Genomic DNA, 23,985 nt, shown 5'->3' with positions numbered 1-23,985 from the left:
ATATATAAATAAGTAATTTGTCCCACTCTTTTGTAAACTAACAGACCACTGGAGAATCTTATCAATATCTATGAAGGGTGATTGTCCACTGTGTATATTAAAGCATATTATGTATATTGATATGCATGTAAAACTTCATATTGTATTTGAGCTGTTTCACAATTGATAGCATTATTACACAGAGACAAAGATGCGTTCTGAAAACTCTAACAGAAAAGACCAGGAGCATTGATGTACTTTTTAAAATTTCTACTAATATGTGGAAAGCATCAGCAGTTTGAGATGTTCGAGCATTAGATTTTTAGAACTTCTCACTAAATGTCCTAAATCGAACAGATATGCTAAGCCTCGTAGTGGGAAATAAAGGTCAACAAGGGAGATGTATCTGGCACCATTTTATTGGACTAAATACAACACTACTTATTTGATTATTTTTGAAACACAGATACAAATTGTCTTGTCAACAAAGGTTTTGAAAATTGAATTGAAATTGTATGAAGTCACTCTGAAACAAAAATGCTGTTGGCCTTTGAAATAAAGGCCAATCACACTTTTTTGTTTTGAACTGACTTCATATAATTTCAATTCATTAAAAAAAAAAAAAACAAACAAAAAAATAGAAACTTTGCTGGCAGCACAATCTTTTTACATTGGCTTAAGTATGGTACATTGTGTTTATTTTATCTATTATATTCATCTAATTTTACCTTACTGCATATTAATAGAATAGTCCGTAGTCCATCCTGTGAAAAGAACCCGCAGGGCTGCAAACTGATTTTCAGAGGAAACGCCTCACACCAGAGCAGGTGCACAGCGTGGGCATGAAACTACAGGTGGGGATTTGGAAATGACCTTTCACGCCCCCGATCTAACTCCGCCCATATTTTGTGGAGGGAAGGGGAGAAAGTAGGAACACTGTAAGCAGCGCATGTACTTCTACCTGCAGTGAGGCTTGGGCAGTAATCAAAACCAGCATAAAATATTTTATTACCCCCCCCCCCCCTCCAAACCATTAGGATTTTCTACTTTTGTTTGTTCACATAACTTAGTTGACTTTGACACTGAAAGGGGTTGAAATAATTTAGCAAAAGTGCTAACCTATAAAGAAAATATCAGTCAAAATGAGATAACTTAAAGCACCTTGTCAAAATGTATGGTGCTAGTTTCAGTTATTACAACTTCAGAGCTTTAATTAATCTGGGATCCCTCCAAGCCTCCTTACGCCCTGAGACCTGCCCCTTGGCTGTCCATACATCTATAAATAATGCTAAAATCTTGAGACAAACATGGTGTGTGAGTGAAGGTTTTAGGGAAGGAAACGTATGGAGATAAGAGAGGCTGTGATGTGGGTAGTGACCCCAAATCAAAGGGTTTGGGGAGAAATATGCTTTTATTTGCTAACACATTTTGACTTCTATATCTGCTTACAATACTCTAGCAAAGCTAAAATAAGCACAGTGATTGCAAAGTTTTGCTATAAAATAAAAGTATTGGTATTTAAGTACATTTTGATCTAAATCAATGACAAGATTCATATTCAGATGCCATTTAGATGGATACCTTAATAGTTATTCGTCTAAATTGTTTACCTGGCTACATTCAGCCTTTATCCGGCTAATAAGATGGCTAGAATTTAGCTGGATAAGTTAGGGGCAGTCCAGGGGCATAAGTGGGAGGAGTTAGTTAGCTGGCTAAGTTAACTGGCTAATTTCAATGTCATAATGCCTCTGTATCGCTCCATGGTGAGACCGCACCTTGAATACTGTGTATAATTCTGGTCGCCACATCTCAAAAAAAGATATAATTGTGATGGAGAAGGTACAGAGAAGGGCTACCAAAATGATAAGGGGAATGGAACAACTTCCCTACGAGGAAAGACTAAAGAGGTTAGGACTTTTCAGCTTGGAGAAGAGACGACTGAGGGGGGATATGATAGAGGTGTTTAAAATCATGAGAGGTCTAGAACGGGTAGATGTGAATCGGTTATTTACTCTTTCGGATAGTAGAAGGACTAGGGGACACTCCATGAAGTTAGCATGGGGCACATTTAAAACTAATCGGAGAAAGTTCTTTTTTACTCAACGCACAATTAAACTCTGGAATTTGTTGCCAGAGGATGTGGTTAGTGCAGTTAGTATAGCGGTGTTTAAAAAAGGATTGGATAAGTTCTTGGAGAAGTCCATTACCTGCTATTAAGTTCACTTAGAGAATAGCCACTGCCATTAGCAATGGTTACATGAAATAGACTTAGTTTTTGGGTACTTGCCAGGTTCTTATGGCCTGGATTGGCCACTGTTGGAAACAGGATGCTGGGCTTGACAGACCCTTGGTCTGACCCAGTATGGCATGTTCTTATGTTCTTAACTCCAATATTCAGAGTTAGCTGGATGATTAAGTCTGGTCAAGTCAAAGAGCTGTCCTAAAATTAGCCATCTAACTAATTAAGATAGCCAGCTAAATTCAACAGTGTAGCTGCACTGTTAACTGGTTAGGTTTGCTATTTGGACTGTGTCTGAATAAAGACCTCTACATGTTTAGGTTAGAAATGGAGTCGGGTTATTTTTTTAACTCTATTTAGAACTTTATTTCAAAACGTATTAAGAGAATGATCTGATCAAAGATAATAATCAGTGGGTTTCTAATTCACATTTCAATAATTTGTATACTTGGAGGATAATTTTCAAACAACTCCATGCGGTTGCCTATACAAATAAATATGGTCATGCAGAGATCGACAATAGTATTTTATAACCCACATGTATAATGAAACACGCTTATGTCAGGTTACATGCAAACACATGCAATGCATTCCAAATGCATGTTTTTCCTTCTCCCGGTGCTTCCAGCACTGGAAACATGAACTACCTCATAGCCTATGCTTCTAACACAAGATATCCCATACCCTATGCTTCTAGAACAGCCTAAGTAGCTCATGCTTTCGGTGCAGCCTCTGACAGGTGAAATGTGTACCTCGCTCCCAGCAGAGGCTGCTCCTTAGCAGCCTCTGCTGGGAGCGAGGTACACATTTCAGAGGGTCCGAGAGGGTCAGAGCAGCATATAGAGACTGTGGGTAAGTGAGTCTTCATGGGGGGAGGGGGGAAACCAGATTTGAATTTTGGAAAAGAACAGGGGAAGGGGGGACCCAAGCTGCGAGTCCTGGGACCTTTGTTAAACATATAGGGGTAGGTTTTAAAAGGTGTGCACACGAGCCCATGTGTGCGCACATGGACACACGGATTTTATAACATGCGCGTGCATATGCGGGGAATTTTAGTAAGTTACTCGCGGCGACACAATCGGGCCTTTCCCCATTCCCTCCCAGTCCACTCCAATTAAGGAGGCCATTGATGTTTCTTGTTTCCACTAGCTAATAATTGTTTATGGACTTCTCTTCTAGGAACTTATCCAAACCCCTTCTAAACTTAGCTATACTAGATGCCTGGACCACATCCTCCTGGAATAAATTCTACAACTTAATTGTGCGCTGAGTGAAAAATACTTTATCCAGGTTTTTCTATCTGACCTAATAGTTTTCTTCTCCTCCTTTTGGGCTTCCAGCTCAGTTGTAACTGGCCTCTCCTCGCTCTGAAGACATTATGAGCCTTCACTTTGTAGTATCCACAGCCCGAGGAGCAGAAGAATCAAAGCCCCAGGGTACAGTGTAATTATTCGGCGCTTGGAGATCATGCAGTGTTTTACAATGTTCATCACGAGGACAATTTTTAAAGTCATAACCATGAACAAGTAGCAATTTTCTCACATATTGCTCTCCCCCAAACAGTGTAGGTGTTGTCTCATAACACCCGTGCTTTTAACAGCATTCAAAGATGGTGTCCCCAGGATTGGACAATAATGCACATAGACTGTATTTTCAAATCTAAGAGGATAACTTTAAAACATGCGCAAGCATGCCCTTATAAGTGTATAGAGGCATGTGCAGTCATGCTCATGTATTTTATATTGTGTGTACAAATGCACGTGAACAATATAAATGGCCTAATTTTAATTCCCTGGCGCACACAAATACCAGGAAATATGCGTGTGGCCGGGCTGCGTGCGCACCAAGCACGTTTTCAAAGCGGCCCAACCATGCGTGTATCTCCTGGTCCACGCAGAAGAGCCGGGTCTCTAAAAAGGGGAGGGTCAGGGGCCAGCCGGGACGAAGCGTGTGCCAGCAACCGGCCAGCGCGTGGAACTTACTTCTGTTCAGGGGAGCAGGTAAGTTCCAAAAAAAATTAGGTTAGTTAGAGTGGGATTAGGGGTTGTGGTGGAGAGGTGAAAAGAGAGGAAGGGTAGCCTAGGGGGTTAGGGAAGTTCCCTTCCTGTCCACTCCTATAAAGGGAGGGAACTGGGGAAAGGCCTGGTCATGTTGCATGCATTTATTAAAAAAATCTCCCCTCTTTGTGCACGCGAGTCAGCACTTGCGCATGCCGATATAAAATCGGCGCATCCATGTGCGTGCACCAGGAACCGCGTGCACATGGATGCCTGCACGCCACTTTTAAAATTGACCCCAAAATGTGTAAATTTACCCTACTTATCCCTAATTAGCTGGATAAGTAAGATAGCCAGATAAGTAATGTTTGAAGACTTATGCGGCTGTCTTACTTAGCTAGATAAATAGCACTTTTTAAGACTTATCCGGATCTGCCATTCGTGTGTATTTGTACTTCTAATTTTAAACATTTACTCATGGAGGCTTTGTAGCAGTTATTGGCTTGTACGTGCACAAGTCTGCAAATTTTAAAAACATGCGTGCATGAAGGAAACTGTCAGTTTTACCAATATGGCCAGCAATTTGCCCAGTCCGTCTCTAGGTCATTGAGAGCCTCCTGGTTCTTCAGCCTGAACTCCCTCCAGCTCAATCAGTATTTGGCCAAGTGAGATCTTTATTCTCAATCAGTATTTGGCGTAAGTGAGATCTTTATTCTCACTTACGCCAGATATTTAGCAGCTGTAAATCTAAGCAAGTAACAGGCGCGTTGCTTTGACAGGTTCTAAAATGGCAACTTATCTGCATAAATATTAGCTCCATTCAAGAGCCCTCCTGGACCGTGCCTTTTATACATGCACAGTGCGGCTCGCACAAGCTTGCACATGTATGTTTGGGTTTATAAAGACAGGATACACACAAGCACATGCATAAATGCTAATTTTACACATGCACCCCATTTTGAAAATTCACCTTTAAGTGTGCTATTTTCTAGGAAGAGCAAGTGCTAAAGTCCAGTGGGAACTTTTGAAAGGGAAAATGACATGTGACTTTCCCTTCGAAATACAGCAAAGCGCCCCAAAAATGATAGCACTTAAGTTATTCGTTTCCTACCACAATATTTGCACAGCAGTTTAGTGTCCATTTTAAAACATGTTTTCTTCCAGCCCCCTCCCAGCATTGTTACTGAGCTTTGCCAATGTTTCTCCATCACCTGTAGTGTTTAGTTGACAAATACGCACACACATCAAGGTTGGAGTTAAGGCGTGAAATTCTATTTAAGATTCATTAAGCAATAAACTCAGTAGTGGGTGGTTGGAAAGTATAAGGTGCCAAAGAGATGCTTCTTCAGTAATTAGAGATTAGAAAAATAAGAAATGGTTGATGAATAAAAACATTCTATAAAAGTCTTCCAATATGAATTTTTAGAGTTAACTTTTTATTTTTACTTTATCCTTTATGTTAAATTTGTGTTAACCAATTCACTTTTTTTCTGATTACATAAATGAACAGTGTATTACATGGTCAGAATGAATTAAATATGTATATAAAAGATTAATAGCAGCATTGTCAGCTAAATCTGCTTTGGGTAATTATGGACTGTTACAAAGAACATTGAGCTCAGGAAAAGTAATCTTCCTGCATAGGAAAGTGCAAAAACGCACCTAAGTTAAACCAATCTTCAAAGCAGGCTCTGAAAATTATCCCACCAAACCTGCCACGCACAGCTGCTATTTGCACACATTTTTCCTGAATATGTGTTAGTGTTCGTGGTAGTTGTGGGTGGATCCTTGGACCGGTGGCAGATGACCACACCCCCGGGGGAAGATCCTGAGAGGGACCACCGGTCAGGCTCAGAGTATGGAGACAGACACACACTAGTTCTTTTATTAAACAGTATTCTGAACCACCAGAGGTGGCAGTAGTGAGCTGGAAGTGCCTGGCAGGGCTGTAGTCCCTCAGATACTGGAACAACGATCCTGGATAACTGAGCTGTAGAGAAACTGAATATAGTGAGTAGGCAGGGTATGCAGAGTTCATGTACTGAACCAGATGGTAACACTCGCACAATAGTCTCTTGGAGCAGCCCAGGAGCTGGAATGAAATAGGCCCTCGAGGAGCGAGTGCCTGGTTCCAGGGAAAGCTCTGAGAGAGAGAGATGGTAAAGCACTGGTGTTGTAGGCAGCGGTGACTTCCTGGCAGACGTGATATTCAGTAGCAAGTTAGGGAACGTGGGCCCTCGAGGAGCGCGTGCCGGTTCCAGACTGCGATCTGAAAAGCAAAAGAGAAAGCGTGGCCCCCCGAGGAACACTAACAATATGCTGCTGGATTTTATAAAGTTTGCACATAAATTCTAACTCCTCCCAAACTCTGTTCTCAGAAATGCCTCCACTCAGTCCAGGGAAATGTATTTACAAACATGACGCACGTGCCTAAGTTAACCTGCATAGCAGGCAGGCAGTTTTATAAAGGGCCACTTCTGTGTGTAAAACAGTGTTTATTCCATGAAGAAACCCCTCTGAAAAGTGTCCCCTAAAATCCTCTGTGATTCATTTCTGTGTTGCAGTTGGACTTGGCCATGAATGGTCACAGAGAGGAAGTGACACAAAAGGCAATCCTCTCCATGACAAAAGAAGAAATGTATGCTGCCGACACCAAGGTAAGGAAGTCTTCCAGTACATTGTGTCGCTGACCAGTAGCACTAATGCAATGTGTGCTTGAAAATAAATCAGTGGCAAAACAAGAATAACTCCCTGCTTATCCTCAACTGCTCCTGTACGAGAGCTTGCTATTGAACCTCTTATGATTACGGAGACAAGCATTGGTGTAAAGTCTGCAGCTACTTTTCCTCCTTGGACTTTACCACAGTTTTCGTAGAGAGAGTAGGCACCTAAGCCCAAACCTCTTCCCAAGTCTGCGCCCGGGGAGCACCTCTGCCCATTGCGGGTCAAATGATGCACATAGAGGCTCTACTTGCATACTTTTACCCACATATCAGACGGGTGATTCCGCACAACCCCGTTTTTGCGGGTTTTACCCACGGAAATGGCTTTGAAAACGACCCTCCCTATGGCAAAAGTTATCAAGGTCTTCTGTGGCTTTAAATACCTGGTCAGGTTCAGCAACCTTTTGTTTAAACTCTGAATCAGTTCAAGCAGTTGGTCAAATCAGAGCATTCAAATCGGCTGCACCACCGCTGGACCGGGACCTCATTCACTATAACTTAGAAAAGTCCTGCACCGCTAATTCCATTAAGTGAGTGCTGTTTAATAATAGTTTGGGAAAGCATCACATCCTGTTGTAGTATTACAGTGGAACTCGGTTGTTCAAAGAGCTGCACTTTACGTTTGATTAGAAATGGGTTTGTAGTTAAGTGGCAACCTCAGTTAGATCCTGGTGCAACTACGGAATTTAAAATGTGAAGATATACTAAATCTTCATAGTTTCAGGTTTAAGAAGTTCCCCCTTTTTCATTAGCAATGTAGTTTAGTTTCCTTTCTTCACTTATTAGAATTCTATTACTGCTCTTAAAAAAAAATGTTAACTAAATTCTTTCTTTGAAATGAAATACAGTAGTTTACAAATGTCAAGTCATAGTGCGCTAATCGTAAGATTCTGCAGGAAATGTTGTAATGAAGAACTATTAAATCAAGCCGTCTTCTCACAAAAGCTCATGCTGGGAAGTTGACAGCATATTCTATAAATGAAATAATAATACAAAATTGGTGCTAGACAAAAGTGGGGCATCATTTCCATGTAGATTCCTGGAATGTGTGAACCCTTTTTCTCTCAGATAAAAGGAGAACCTAATAATTTCATTGCATTAGTATCGGGAAATGAACCATACCAGCAACTTAAAATTTAACATGAAATCTACTATTATACTTTACAATTTTATGAATAATAAGCGTAATTGATGTTTCAGTAAATGTAACAATACAGCTGGGTAATTCTCAGTTATCATTTTCCTTTTCTCATCCACATCTTCAGTCTGTCTCTGTCTTTCCATGTGCTTATTTTAATGCATCCTAAACTCACTTGTCGTGTGTGGTCAAGAGTTTCAACTAGTATGCTAGCTGCCCCCTGCAAATGATACGGATGTAGATCCAGATTTCTACTTGCTCAAGGTTCCATCATTTTTGGTGCATGAGCAGTTGTTCGACATCCACCATTATTTCTATAGTGGATTGGAGACTAAAAGATATTTGTAGGTCTTTTTGTTTGTAAAGTCCATGACAAATGAAATGCATTCCTGCTATGGCACTTGAGGGCTTTCCTTTTAACAAATCTAGAAAAAGAAAGCAGCAAGATAAAATGCCCTATTACATAATTGCACAGATCTAAGACAGATAATTAGGCTTTCTCTGTACCAGTTGATAAGCATATCTTTTGGATCAGATAAAAATGTTCATATAGGTGAAATGACCCTATGAATTGCTTCTTTAGGATGGAACATGACATTTTATAACATGAACTCAGCTATATGGAATCTGCTATAGAATTTCTTTCTTTAACTTAAATTTCTTAAATTTGTATACTTTGATAAGACATATTAAACATAGACAGATAAATACTTTGATATATTTCCTGTATGAATCACTTAACCTTCACACAAAAGAGACTTTGCGTTCTGAAAGCTCCTAATGTAATGTATAGTTAATGAATCTAGGATGACATGTTAACTTGTAAACCCAGCTGGCTTCCTTGTCATCAGAAGTACAAATAACCTAAAGTGTACACTACTGCATGTGACTGCATGTTCTAACATACTGGGTCATACATGCTGTATCTGTACCTTCTTGCGCAAAACAGTGGTGCAAATACCATTTAATCTCAACAGTTTTTCCATAGCTGCTAAAGTAACTTGATTTGAATTTAAAATTCAATAAGTGACATGTAAAAAAGGTTCTTAAAACTTTTTTTTTTTCATAACACTGAACCTGGTTCATTTATTTCTTATGATCTGATCCTCCTGAGAGCCATTAGAGCAATGTGTTCTTTCTCATACTTAGATTAAGAACAAAATGAGATCATGGCATCAGCGCATGTGTTCCATGCTATGCAGCATTAATAGTGATTTCACTATGATACAACATTAATTAATGTAGCTTTAAGCATTAGTTCTGTTCTCTTGCTATAATGAAATATTTTACCAACTAGCATTTCACTAACCAGGTTGACTGTGATAAAACTATCAAATGCACAAATTAAATTGACAGAATTCATATGGAATGGTTCAAAATAAATGATAATTGGGCTTTTACATGCTGGAATAGTGATAATATCTTACAGGAATACTGGACTCATTCTTTCTTGTGTGTTCTATTCTATTTCCATATCCATGAAATTGTATATTTGTTGCCCACATGCATATTTTATATGACCTCATCCCCAATATCTTTTTTTTTTTTAATGGTCACTTCTAGTTGTTTCCTCATGTTTAAGTATATTATCTGATTCATTCTGCTCATTTGCCACCCAAATTCTGCACAACTGTCACGACCATTCTGAATTTTCTTTGGAGACTGAAAAATAAAATGTATAGGATTTCTGTTTCACAACAAAAGTGATTTTTTTTTCAACGTATGTGTATGTAAGCTTTCCTTTGTCACTAGGGCTGATTAGGTCAGATAATGTTTGAAGGAAAAGTCTTTCTGTCTCTCAGGCTTCCATGTTTCCACATGGATGCCTCTACACACAAACAGATTAAATTATGGGCAGACCTAGTAATGCTGGGATCACAAAAGGTCAAGTTTTGTCTTTTTATTCCTATTCAGAATTCCTTTTCCAAAGGGGAAAAAAAAGCATTTGCAGAGAAAAAGATTCATGATAAGGAATTATACCCATCCTTTTTCTCCAACACCAGCATCTGTGAGTTAAAGGAATTCTGATTATTGAAAGGATCTCAGAAGTATTGTGTTATCTAATTTAATATATCTAGTCTAGGTCACTAATGGGGGTTTCTTGAAGGATGTCATTTCATCTAAACAGAAAAAAAAAAAATCTAAAAATGCATAGTAGCTTCAGATTTAAAACATCACACGTTTTCTTTTACCAGGCACAAATTATTTATGGATTGTGTTAGGCAAAACTATATCATGGTAAACGTTCCAAAAGTAATTTTGCAGGGGAACTGGGAAGGAAGTTGTTGCATTTTCACAACCGACACTAAGATTGGAATTCTGCAGCAGAACTGACACCGCGGAAGAAGTGGAAAAATTAAAAAAGATTTAAGAAATATTGAGGAGTGACAAAATTTGGGGCAGGCAAGATTAAGCCAAAAACAAAAGTCCAGTCATACCTGATAACGTAAGGTAGAAAAACAGTGCAACATGATATTGGAGTACATGGGTGGTAGAGTCCCATTGTACAAATAACATAAGAACTTTGTTTTGAGTGTTGCATCTAGTTTTGGAGGGCACATCTCGTCACAAATATAGACTAAGCATAAACGGGATCTCACTATGCTACATAAGTACCATAAGCCTTAAGAATGTGAACAGGTAATTCCAGGGGAGAGGAGGGAAAGGAGGTTACGACAAAATTATTCAGATACTTATAAATAATGCCCTAGATTCAAGCATTTTTCAAAGGAAAGGAAGTTCTGGAACAAGCAATATGGTAATAATGCCTCTCATCTGGAGTATTGTGTCTGTGAGAGACAGCACACGTGGTCTGTAACTTCGCAGAGGACAGACGCACGTTGGACTCTGACTCTTTGTACATAAAACTTTTATTTTCTACAGGCAAATTGTCCAGCATAAATAGGCTTGATTTCAGCCACATTCACATTCAGTATTTACCTTCAGTATTCACATTCTGGAGAGAGCTGCATTCTCCTGGAGACCCGGGGTCTGTCTCTTCCCAGCTGGGCCCAAGCTTTTATTCCTGCTCTCCGAGGACCCAGCTTTTAAGGTGGACCAGCACCGATAAGGAGAATTTTTAGGGATCCTTCTTTGCAGTCTAGTTCTAGAAGCTTTGCTTCTGAGGGGATATAGATAGAGAAGGAGAGTACAAAGAAGGATTATCAAAATGGTAAAGGATCTGCCATATTTCAACAGGAAAGGTAAATGGGAAGGCTGGATAGCCCTGACAATATTTATCTGTCATTAATTCATCTGTTTCTGTGTTTATGCCAGAATTATACAACTTTTTCTATTTTTAACTAGTGCCATACAAAACTCTTTCATAGAAGAATCCATTAAGATAAGATTCCAAATTAAAAAAAAAATAAATAAAATTACATAATGGAGGCATGGTGAGAGTTTCCATTATGGAACAGTTATCTTTTCTTCTTCCCATTTATCCTTGCCAATGTGACACTGCTTTTTAAAAGGGCTCCAGAGTAATCCGGGAAACTAAAAACGTGTGAAACTGATGTTGGTGCTGGGCAAAATGGTAGAAACGATTCTTAAAAAGAAAATCACTGGCTATTAGAATTTTTGAAGGATTAAATAAACATTCAGATAAAAGTGAGCTGGTTGATATACTGTATTTTGATTTTTAGAAGTCATTTGGCAAAGTTCCCTATGAGGGAGACCTTAGGATATTACAAAATCATGAGGTAGGAGGTAGTGTTCTATTATGGCAGGGGTGGGCAATTCCGGTCCTCGAGGGCTGCAAACCAGTCGGGTTTTCAGGATACCCCTAATGAATATGCATGAAATAGATTTGCATACAACTGAGGCAGTGTGTATGCAGGTCTCTCTCATGCATATTCATTAAGGATATCCTTAAAACCCGACTGGTTTGCAGCCCTCGAGGACCGGAATTGCCCACCCCTGTATTATGGACTGGTAACTGGTTAAAAGGCTGGAAACACAGGGTAGGACTAGATGGCCAGTTTTCCAAATGGAGAAAGGTTGTTAGTGGTGTACCACAGGGATTGGTACTGGGACCCATGTTTTTTTTTTTTTGTTTTGGTTTGGGTTTTTTTTTTAACATATTCACTAATGATCTGGAATAAGGAATGACAAGTGAGGTGATCAAATTTCCAGATGACACACAATTATTCAAGGTTGTTAAAATAACAGCAGATTGCAGGGAGCTGTAGAAGGACCTTGTGAGACTAGGAAACTGGGCAACTGAATGACAGATGAATCTTAATGTGGAAAAGTGCAAAGTGATGCACAGAGAGAAAAATATTCCCAACTGGTACATGATTCTGAGTTCTGTATTGAAAGTCATGACCCAGGAGAAGGACCTTGGAGTCCTTTAACAATATGGACAATATGTTAAAAATCCTCTGCTCAGTGTGCGGCGTCTGTCTAAAAAGTAACTGGAATATTAGGAATGAGCTGAAAAGAAATGGAGAATAAAATAGAAAATATATTGCCTCTGTATCAAGCCATGCTGCAACCACATCTTGAATGTTGTGTGCATTTCTAGTTGCCCCATCTCAAGAAAGACATAGCAGAACTAGAAATGGGGCAGAGGAGGATGACAAAAGTGATAAAGAGACTGAAACATTTCTCCTATGATGAGAGACTTTGCAGGCTGGGATTCTTCAGCTTGGAATAGAGGTGGCTGAGAAGGGGACATGACAGAAGTTTATAAAATCATTACTGAGGTGGAACAGGTAAACAAAGGACAGTTACTTTCCCTTTCAAATAATATTAAAACAAGGAGATACTCCATGAAGCTAACAACCAGCAGATTCAAAACAAATGGCAGAACGTACTTTTTCATTTAGCACACTATCAAGCTGTGGAATCTGTTGCCAGAGGACATTATAAAGTGGGGTTTAAAAGAGTTTTGGACAAGTTCTTAGAGGAAAAGTCCATAGCATATTATTAGCTAGGTAGACTAAAGAAAGTTATTGCTATGCCAGCACACACACATTCTAAAATCCATGGGCTGCGTGTGTGCATGCACACGCTGGATTTTATAATCTGCTCACGCATTTACGGGTGGCACATGCAGAGGGGTGAATTTTAGCAAATTGTGCACGGCGATGCAATTGGGCCTCCCTCAGTCTGCTCCAATTAAGGAGTGGACTGGAAGGGAACTTCCCCTACCCCCTGTCTAACCTTCTTTCCCTTTCCCCTCTTCACCCCAACCCCTACCTAACTAAAAGGATTTTTAAATTTTTTTTTTACTTATTGCTTCATCGGAGCAAAAGCAGCTAATGGCCACTATCCTGGCCGGCCTCCATCCTGCTCCGCTCCTGGCCCGCCCCTTTTTCAGGGCCCAGCACTTGTGTGCGTATCGGCAGTTACATGCATGGCTGGGCCCTTTTGAAAATACGTGTGGTGTGGGTGCCGATTCCTATGTGCATGGCCGTTTTAAAATTCGGCTGACTATGTGGTGTTCTCTATCTGTCCACTCTTGAGACAAGATGACATTCAATATCATATAAAAAGCATCCATTTGGACAGAAAATGATTTTATCAAGTCAGGGTGATCAGATAGTGAAGGGGAGAGAATCTGAACCTTGAGGCCCTCACAATGCTTGCTTTGCTTCTTTTGTCCAATGCAATTTTTATCGAGCTTGTTTCTTGAGGAAGGTGCTTAACCACTCAGCCTGTTGAAAAGTTTGGAATGAGCTTCCTGTAGTATCCAGAGAATACAAGGAAGGCATTACTTGTCTCTTGATTTGGAGCTTTTGTATCCAGTGTATTATGTCAGCCATTCCAACGTGGGGGCATATCTTTTCCCAAGACATATCCTATCTAGTGGACCTCTTAAGTACCAAATATGTATTTTTTTGGATTCACTATTAGGGAGGACTCTATAAATTTTAATACAACTGCCTGTAGGTTCATCAAGTGGTTTATGCCAATAATTATTATATATTATGACATTTCATCCAGATGGGGGAGGGGCAACCAGTCTATGAGCTACTGGAAAGTGGTGGATGTACCATGTAATCCAAAAGGGAGTATGATGAGCTTGTTGAATTCCTCTTTCATTATGGAGGACCCAAGATAGGAGGGGATATATAGGGAATAAGGTTATGTTAAGATGGGTGGTACTGAAGGTCATTATTTATTGATTAGTAGAATCTTCACCTTAGTGAGTTTGGGGTAGTTTAGGCCTCAGCGCTAGATTATTATTGTATTTGCAATTGTTTTTATATATAAAAGATGTATTTATATGTATCATTTGTGTATTGAATTATTTTCAGTATTTAATTTATGAATGATATTGTATTTTTTAATTATATTGTATTTTTATATTATGTAATCTATTTTCAATTTGTAAGCCATAGGAATTGAAAGAACGGGGGAAAATATGAAATTGAAGGCCATATTCTCCTTGACCAGGTTTATTCTGACACAGCAGTTTCCTTCTATTCCTTTGTACTTCCAACTCAGTTGGAATCAGGGCTAGTTTCTGGTGTTATGAACCTTCATTTTCCCCTCTTTTATATCCCCTCACAACTTGCAGGGAATGTCCTGGGCTGGCTATACTCTTGGTAGGAGCCTTCAATCCCTGGACTATGAATTGGCCTCTAGGTTGTAACAATAAATAATGACCATTGCTCCCTTCCCCAATCAGAAGCTGTGAATAATGCCTCAACAATGGAGCAGAAGACCCAATCCAGGGATATGAACCAGGGACCTTACATATCACAGTGCATATCACTTACCCACTTAAGCCACCCTGGGTTTCTATGAGAGTTAAACTAACAGGTGAGGCAGTATTTGCAGTTCTTCACCTGCTGTCAGTTGACTGGTCAGTTGATGTCTGGGAGAATCTTCCCCTGTGTTTTTTTCTGGACCTAAGTAGCTACTGACTATGGGCTAGCTTCAAAACTTAATTTCAAAATGATCCAGAAACCAATAGTTGTTACCACCACTTTTGGAGTGCACACCTTTTTGTCATCCAGAACAGTAAGTCATTCCTGGTAATAAAATAGTGCCTTAGGTTTTGCTCTGGCATGGTCTTCTCCCCAAGTGAGTTTAAGAGACGTATGCTTCAGTCCTGACAGCTTATCTGACCTCAGGCATTTATTGCAGATCTCTCATAACCAGTAGTATAACAAGTACATGTTTTCATAAGAACATAACATAAAAACATTAAATATGCCATGTTTGGTCAGACCAAGATCTATTGAGCCCAGATCCTTTGTCTGACAGTGACCAGTCTGGGTCAGTAGAATCCAAAAACTGGATCTATTTCTTAATACTCTCAGGGGTAGCAATAGTTTTCTTTAGTCTACCTAGGTAATAATGTTTTATAGCCTTTTCTTTCAATAACTTGTCCAAACCTCTTTTAAACCCGACTATGCTAGTCACCTTGATCATGTCCTCTAGTAATAGATATAATAATAATATAATATAATATATTATATATAATATAATATAATATATATATTATATATATTATATATATTATATATATATATATATATAATATATATATAATATAATATATATATATAATATATATATAATTATATTATATATATATATATAATATATATGATATAATAGTAATAGTAATAGATATAGTAATAGTATCCCTCTTTTCTGCCTTTCTCTCACCCTATTTCTTCAAACTATGCCTTTCTCCCCCTCCCTTCCTTATCCCCTTTCTCTCCCTTATTTCCTCAAACAAGCCTTTCTTCCCCTCCCTTCCTTTCCCCTTTCTCTCCCCTATTTCTTCATTCTATACCTTTCTCCCCTTCCCTTCCTTATCCCCCTTTTCCCACCCCCTCCTACCTTCTACCTCTTACCCTCCCTCCCCCTCTCGCCCTACCCCCTTGCCTACCTTCCACCCCTCCCCCTTCACCTACCCTCCTTCAAACCTCCACTCCTCGTTTTCTTTTAACATTGTTTATTTTGTTGTATTTTGCTTTTTGGTTTTTCTGTTTGTTGCTTCTCGTTTTAGTAACATCCTACTGTTTCAATGTCATTTTGTTATTGAGTTCTTTGTAAACCGGCATGATGTGCTTCACGAATGTCGGTAAATAAAAGTTAATAAATAAAATAATAAATAAAATAAATAGATTCCACTGTTTGATTGTGTGCTGAGTGAAAACATATTTTCTATGATTTGTTTTAAATCTGTTGGTTGTTAGTTCATGGAGTGCCCCCTTGCTTTAGTATTAATTGAAAGGGTAAGTAACCATTCTTTATTTACCCATTTCACCCCACTCATAATTTTATAAACTATCATATCCCCTCTGAGCTGTCTGTTTTCCAAAATGAAGAGCTCCAACCTGTGTAGTCTATCATCACGGGGGAGTGTTCCATCCCCTTTCATCTTTGTTGCTTTCCTCTTCACCTTTTCTAGTTCCACTATGTCTTTTTTAAGAGGTGGGGAAACCAGAGCTGCACACAATACTCAAAGTGCGGTTACACCACCCAGGAAAAAGATCCAGGCATCATAGTGGATAATACTTTAAAATCGTCAGCTCAGTGTGCTGCAGCAGTCAAAAAAGCAAACAGAATGTTAGGAATTATTAGGAAGGGAATGATTAATAGAACGGAAAATGTCATAATGCCTCTATATCGCTCCATGGTGAGACTGCACCTTGAATACTGTGTACAGTTCTGGTCGACACATCTCAAAAAAGATATAGTTGCGATGGAGAAGGTACAGAGAAGGGCAACCAAAATGATAAAGGGGATGGAACAGCTCCCCTATGAGGAAAGGCTGAAGAGGTTAGGGCTGTTCAGCTTGAAGAGACGGCTGAGGGGGGATATGATAGAGGTCTTTAAGATAATGAGAGGTCTTGAACGAGTAGATGTGAATCATTTACACTTTCGAATAATAGAAGGACTAGGGGGCATTCCATCTTAGCAAGTAGCACATTTAAGACTAATCGGAGAAAATTCTTTTTCACTCAACGCACAATAAAGCTCTGGAATTTGTTGCCAGAGGATGTGGTTAATGCAGTTAGTGTAGCCGGGTTCAAAAAAGGTTTGGATAAGTTCTTGAAGGAGAAGTCCATTAACGGCTATTAATGAAGTTTACTTAGCGAATAGCCACTGCTATTAATTGCATCAGTAGCATGGGATCTTCTTAGTGTTTGGATAATTGCCAGGTTCTTGTGGCCTGGTTTGGCCTCTGTTGGAAACAGGATGTTGGGCTTGATGGACCCTTGGTCTGGCCCAGCATGGCAATTTCTTATGTTCTTAATTGATATATAGGCAGTATGATATTTTCCTTTTTATTCTCCATTCATCTTTGGTTCATTCCTTACATTCTATTTGCTTTTTTGACTGCCGCCACATACTGAATTGAGGATGTCAATGTATTTTTCCCTATGTGAATTACTTTGCACTTTTCCACATGAACTTTCATCCGCCATTCAAATGCCCAATCTTCTAGTCTCATAAGGTCCTTCTGTAGTTCCACACAATCCACTGCTGTTTTAACAACGTTGAATTATTTTGTTTCATCTGTGAATTTGATAACCTCACTAGTCATTTCCTTTTCCAAATCATTTATTCATACTTTAAACAGCACTGGGCCTAGTACTGATCCCTGTGTACTTCACTAATGACCTTTTTTCATTTAGAAATCTGTTTCCTGTCATTTAACCAATTACCAATCCACAATAGGATATTGCTCCTATCCCATGATTTTTTAATTTCCTCTTATGGCCTTCTGAAAATTCAAAGACAATATATCATCTGGCCTGCCTTTATCTACATGTTTATTTACACCTTTGAAATCTTGAAAGTGTCTACCCCTAAATCTTAAAGAGTTATGGATAATGTTTGATAATAGTTTATGTAATTGCAGTAATTACTTGTATTTTTATATGTTAATTTTTGTGTAATTTTATGTTAGATTGAATAAATAAGTGAAATGAAATATCTCTTCCCCATATTCCATTCTTTCTAGGATGGCATTTTTTAACTCTGTATAGCTTGCCTTCCTATCAGGGTTAGCTACCTGATAAGCAACCTGACTTTCCCCAGTTAGTAAATTTGCCAGTCAAGCTGGACAAGTCGCATCAGTTCAGCTTGCTACTAAAGCTAGCATCTCAAATTTTATTAGGAATGTGTCCCAAATCCTCCATAGGGGGAGGTGAGGCACAGTTCACCCAATTACTTGTTACTAGGACTGACTGAGTCATTTGGGGGGGGACTTCTGCAGTTGATCCAGTCTCTTTTGCAACACCTACTACTGGATCTATTGGCGCTGCACTGCCTTTCTGCTAATACTTGCAGGATTTTTCCATGTTGTGAAGTCAGCCTTGGATCCTTCATGGTTCCCCTTTTTCTGCAAGAAAGGGAAGAACAGGCCCCTAATATGGGTTACTCCTCGGGAATTCATGGTGGTCCTATAGCGAAGAACAGAAAAAAAAAACCTTTTCCTGCTTACCCACTCTAGGCAAGAAACAGGTATTTCAGTTTGCAGCATCAGATTCCTTGTCCTTATAGTCAGGTTCCAAGGAATAAGCGCTGCCGTATATGTAAAGGTTCCATTCGTGCAATAGAATTGGATGTTGGACTCAATTATTTTGATGCAAGGTAAATTTTATTTTAATTCAGGTTCCAACAATAGCTTTCAAGATTGTGGATCACGAGGACACAGTTTGCCTCCTGGCCACAGGAAAAGTTTAAAAGAGAAATAGGTCTGGTTCCTTGCCAAAACAAACTCCATGCCAAATCCCAGACCAGCCTGAGGTAAACATTTAAACCAGAAAGAAGAATGTATCCACAAGCCTCACAGTCCTTGTGTGGATTTACCATTCTCCCTGACTCAAGAGGGTGGCGTTCCATGATTCAGCACTTTCCCTGGAAAGCTGTGTATGCTCAGGTTTCCTTTTGCGGCCTGAGTTACCTGGTAGGGGCACATACAACCCTTCACAGCACCGTGGAGGCCGTGCATACTTTTAACTGCATTTGCCGTTTTCAGAAAGGCCTTCTATTCCAGATAAATTCCTTTGAATATTGTCCTCTCTATCAGCAGTTTTACACTTACTTGTACATCCTCAGTTGAAGGAAAAAAGATTCCTTGCATCCATAGCCCTTTTAAATAATTTTTTTAATTCTGAGGGGAAAGGGGAGTTACAATAAAAAATATTACTGAGTTTTGACCCTAGGACAAATAAATGCAGTTTGCTCTATGTGGATAAGAAGTTTCTGCTGTTTTTTTTGTACAAGAAGCCCCCCCATAAAATCACTGTTACTATTCTCCCTGTGTGTTCCGTGCACCCTGCCTTAGGCAGTGGGGGTCCTTAATTTGTTGATTAAAAAGTAGTAAACACCCCTGAACTCCTTCCTGTTTCTTTCTTGTTTCTGGATGGATGCTTCTGTGCTTGGCTTCCTTCTGTCTGCACGTTGATATGTTGACACTGTTCTGTCTACATTTTGATACACAACTCAAAAGTCATGTCCTACCTCTAATGCAAAGAGAATTCATCCACACAAACTTGATGGGGGTTTTTTTTTTACTCGCTCCCTTTGTCGTGCTCTAGGCTGTATCTATTATCACTTTATAATATATACTGAACAATATATTTGTTTCCACGTAGCCCTACAAACTGTGTACCAAATTTCTAATAGGTGTGACATCAACAATTACCTCCTGCTAAGTGCTCTTGTAATTTAACCTCTTCAGGTGAACGAGCTGATTGATGAATTACAAACAGCCATCAAGAGCTACAAGGGTCAGCTCTCTAAACTCACCCCGCAGTTACAGGCTGAGCAGGAACAGTGTGCCACCTATATCTACCAACACATTAAAAAGCTTCCAGCAAACACTCTTCTCCCACAGGGACTGCAGCTAAAGGTGGGTGTCATTCTGGACTTGTCTGATATGTCATATAGAAGGAGAGGGAAAAAAAACCTTTCTTTTCAACTACATGATACTTTTATTTGTAAGTTATCTTATTCAGAAGTAGTATCTAGCTTATTAATTTACCCTGCTTATGTCACAGCTTCTGAATGATTCATGTTTCTCAGTAATTAATTAAAGCATAACATGGGCATTTATTTACACAGCTCTTGATTAACTTGCCCTTAATCTTACAAAATCAGAAGGAGGCACAATACTAAAAATAAATAAATAGACTCAAAACCATATTAATTTCTTTCCCATCCTCCTAACATCCTGTCTTCCCATCTACCCAAAGAAGAAGTAAACCACTATGCTTTAGCCAATTCCCTAACTTCAAATAGTTCATTTCAGTTATAATTACCAATGGCAATCCATTCTACAATAAAGGCTCATAGTAACTAAAGGCCATGTGACGAGTTATGATATAAACTGGAGTTTCACACTTGATCGATAAAAGTCCTTGATATAACAATAGGAATATCTGAATAGCACTCCAAGACCAATAAGCACTCAATTACTACTAATAATTTGGCAATACATAGTGCCTTTTATCCATATTTGATATTCTAATACTTGAAAAGAAAAACCAGAGATGTTTGGACAACATATTCTGAAAGTTTTCAGAGTAATAAGGGGGGGAAAGAACATTAAGGTCAATACTGAAATGGTTTGTCTGGCTAAATTAGGACTTACCAAAATCTATCAAAAATACACCAAACGGTACAGCGAAATGATAAAACTGAACAAAAACAATCAAGAGCGATGCTCTGTCGCTGTCAAATGAATGAACTTCTAGATGATGTATATTGTATTTTCTGATTGTTTTAAATAAAGTATGTGCCTACACAATGAGTGGTGTGAATTTTATCAAAAAATGTAAACTTGTTTACCTAAATGTTAAGTGGAGTTAGAGAAAGGTTTCATATGTTGTGTAGGTGCCCAGCACCACTATGCAGTGGTCTATAATCATTAACCTTCCTCCTCCTTCTTAGATTCTTTTTTATAGTTTTTTTTAAGGATTATATTGTCCCAAAGATAACCTGAAGACTCTTCTGTGGCAATGTGATATCTTTATGTGCGTATTCTGCAAATATTAACTATGTGAGACTCTGAAAGATGTTAGTATAGAGTATAAAACCAGACTTCCCCGATTATGGTTGGTATGTCCATCCTGTTGCTGATGATCCCGACATGTTTCAGACGTAAAAAGCCTTTCCTCAGGGGCCTTGATGTGTTTTGAAAACCAACTTCACGGGGTCTGTAAACTCTTTGCTGTGCTGTTCCTCAAGAGCTGAAAGTCTCTGCCACGCGGCGATCTTCCTCTGTCGATCGCCGGGAAGACTTAGCCAGACTTATCGCAGGTTTTCAATTTCCCCACCCATCTGAATGTCTCCAACTTATCCAGCTAACTCTTTAACCGGATAAAAGTTAAGCCAAATAAGTTAGAGACATTCTGGGTTGGAGATAAGTTAGTTGGATAAGTTTACCTGGCTATAATCAGCAGAGCTAACTTGCAGCACTCCACTGAATCTCTAACAATTTATCTGGTTAACTTTTTAGCCAGATAAATTGTCCATTCACAGAACTGTTCAATATTGATCTAATGGTTAATATTATAGTTTGATGAGCCGAGACATGAGTAACTTCTTGAAACTGCTTTTAAATCTTAACCCCTGATTATCCCACTTACAGCCTTATTGATTTTAAGTATTTTCTTAATAAATTATATTATCAAAGTCTCTCTTGCTCTGTATGTGTGTCTTGATTATATTGTAAACTCTACTGACTGGGGACTGTCTCATATATTTTTGTACAGTGCTGCATAAGTCAAATACTGCTATAGAAATGGTAATTAATATTAATCGTAACTTTCTTAAATCCAAATAGTCCATGGGAGAAGATTTGAATTTGCATTCCACAGACTTGTAATTCTGTATTCACATCACCTTCCTTAGGGAAACACTCTTGCCCCATGAACATGCTTACGATTACGGGTTAGTTGGAGATTGGAACGAGGGTGAGGGAGTGGAAATGGGGAAAAGCCCAATGGGAATTTGTTTTATTTTTTAGAATCATGATTTTTGTGGCTGAGGAGAAGCCCTGGATTAGTTGCTACTGCCCGTTTTTCTTATTTCAAAATTAAATGCCATATTTTGTTTTAAGTTTAAAAAAAAAAAAAAAAAGAGAGAAAATGGAACAAAAAATTCCCCACCAATAAATGAAATCAAAACAAATTTTTAAAAATCCTCTTATACAAATCTAAATAATACAGACTAGAACAATCTATTTTCATTTTAAGAAACAAAGACAAATTTACAAATAGAATCTCTTATGTTTTTAAACAAATATGTTTATTAACATGAATAACATGGTAGAAATACCATTACAGAAAAACTAGATTCCATGCTACATGTAATACATCAAGAGACCGCATTTAGTTGAACCATGAAATTAACAATTTTTGCTTTTCATCAACTATCAATCCCCTCCAAACAGGATGCTGGCTTGAATGGACCTCTGGTCTGATCCAACATGGCACATTTTATGTTCTTAGATGAGCTGTGCTGTAAGAATAATCATATTGCAATCAAATTCAACATTCTTGTAGAAGAAAATAAGTTAATGTCCATCTCATAAACATTTCACTTTAAAAAAAAAAAAAAAAAATCAAACTACATCAAAATTGAGAATGCTAGTTAGAAAGAAATTACGATGAACTGCCAGGAGGGCAGAATGCTTGTAGTTAATATGGAATATTTTTAAATACCATGTTAGAAGCTTTAAGAAAGGCCTAGATTTATCAAAATGCTATAAATATAGTGATAATAGCACCAGCTGTAGGTAATTTCTGCAAGGTGTGCGCTATTTTTTGCTTCACATGCTGATTAATACACTACAAGAGACATTACAGCGAAAATGTGAGAGAGAGAGAGACTCTGTAGACAAATCAATGTGTCATTCTCTATTTATACCACTATAAGAGGGGGCACTTTTAAATAGGTGTAGGGATTTGGGAGTTGGGGTAGGTTTGGGAGGATGGTTTTATATCACAGTCAGAGGTACGAACAGCAAAGTTGACATCACTGAAGTTGTTTGAATTGATGAAAGATACAAGAGGAGTTGATTTGTACAATGCATTCTCTACCTAGCTTCAAACAAGCTCTCTCTCTCTCTCTTCCCAAACGGCATGTATGATAAAAACCTTTTCCAAGGTAATGCACAGTTAATGCAGGCACAACACACAGAAAAAGATGTAGTTATTTCTGGCGTTAAAACCTGTGTTGCTGTGTGTTTTATTTATTTGTTGAGTTTTATATACCGTCATTCGGTAGAGCCATCATAACCATTTTACTCTCACATTTCACGTTAGGAGCTGCTCATTACCATTAACTCCGCCCAAACTCCTCCAAACTTGCATATCAAATGTGACATTTGCATACTAGTACACGTTGCACTGTTTAACACGTGCATTATTGCTTTATTGCGTGCATTAGGGCCTTAATGCTAGCTAAGCATTAAGGCCCTAATGTGAAATGATAAATGACTCTGATAGTAACATAGTAGGTGAGCATATACATATAAATTCCCATCTGCATCTCAACCTCAGCTCCCCATCCCCACCTCCATCTTGTCTTTTTCCACACCTCACAAACCTCCATATCCATCCCAAACATGCCCAAAACTGCTCAAAGTGTTATGCTTCACTGCTAGACCATTTCAGTTTAATTTATTAGTTTGGTGAATTGCCTTTCTAATATGGAGAATCAAAGCAAGGTGTACTTTGAGTATTTTAAAAATCAATAATAAGATCTTGTTCTCCAGCTTATGGGTAACCAATGTAAGGAAGCCAAGACAGAGTTTATGTGATCATATCTACTTATCCCGAAAAGAATATGAGCTGTAGAATTGTGTAAGATTTTCAGAGGACTTAAAGTGCTCTCCAGAAGACCCAAATAAAATGAATTGCAATAATCAATATTCAAAAAAAATCAATAACTGCAGAACCATTCTAAAACCACTATATGGCA

General features: G+C 38.6%; 1 protein-coding gene across 3 annotated transcripts in view; it reads left to right on the top strand.

Moving 5' to 3' along the window:
• DCDC1 (doublecortin domain containing 1) overlaps nucleotides 1–23,985 on the top strand; it is a 351,456-nt gene that overhangs the window by 191,054 nt on the left and 136,417 nt on the right. For all 3 annotated transcript variants that reach the window (XM_029583130.1, XM_029583129.1, XM_029583131.1), the window contains 2 exons: nucleotides 6,780–6,872; nucleotides 19,739–19,909. In XM_029583130.1, coding sequence (XP_029438990.1) covers nucleotides 6,780–6,872; nucleotides 19,739–19,909 — 264 coding nt within the window. The remainder of the gene's footprint in view (nucleotides 1–6,779; nucleotides 6,873–19,738; nucleotides 19,910–23,985) is intronic.

Source organism: Rhinatrema bivittatum, chromosome 17 (genome assembly GCF_901001135.1).
Source record: "Rhinatrema bivittatum chromosome 17, aRhiBiv1.1, whole genome shotgun sequence".
Lineage (NCBI taxonomy): Eukaryota > Metazoa > Chordata > Amphibia > Gymnophiona > Rhinatrematidae > Rhinatrema > Rhinatrema bivittatum.
Note: the sequence above shows the minus strand (reverse complement) of the source record. Positions and strands in the feature narration are given on the sequence as shown.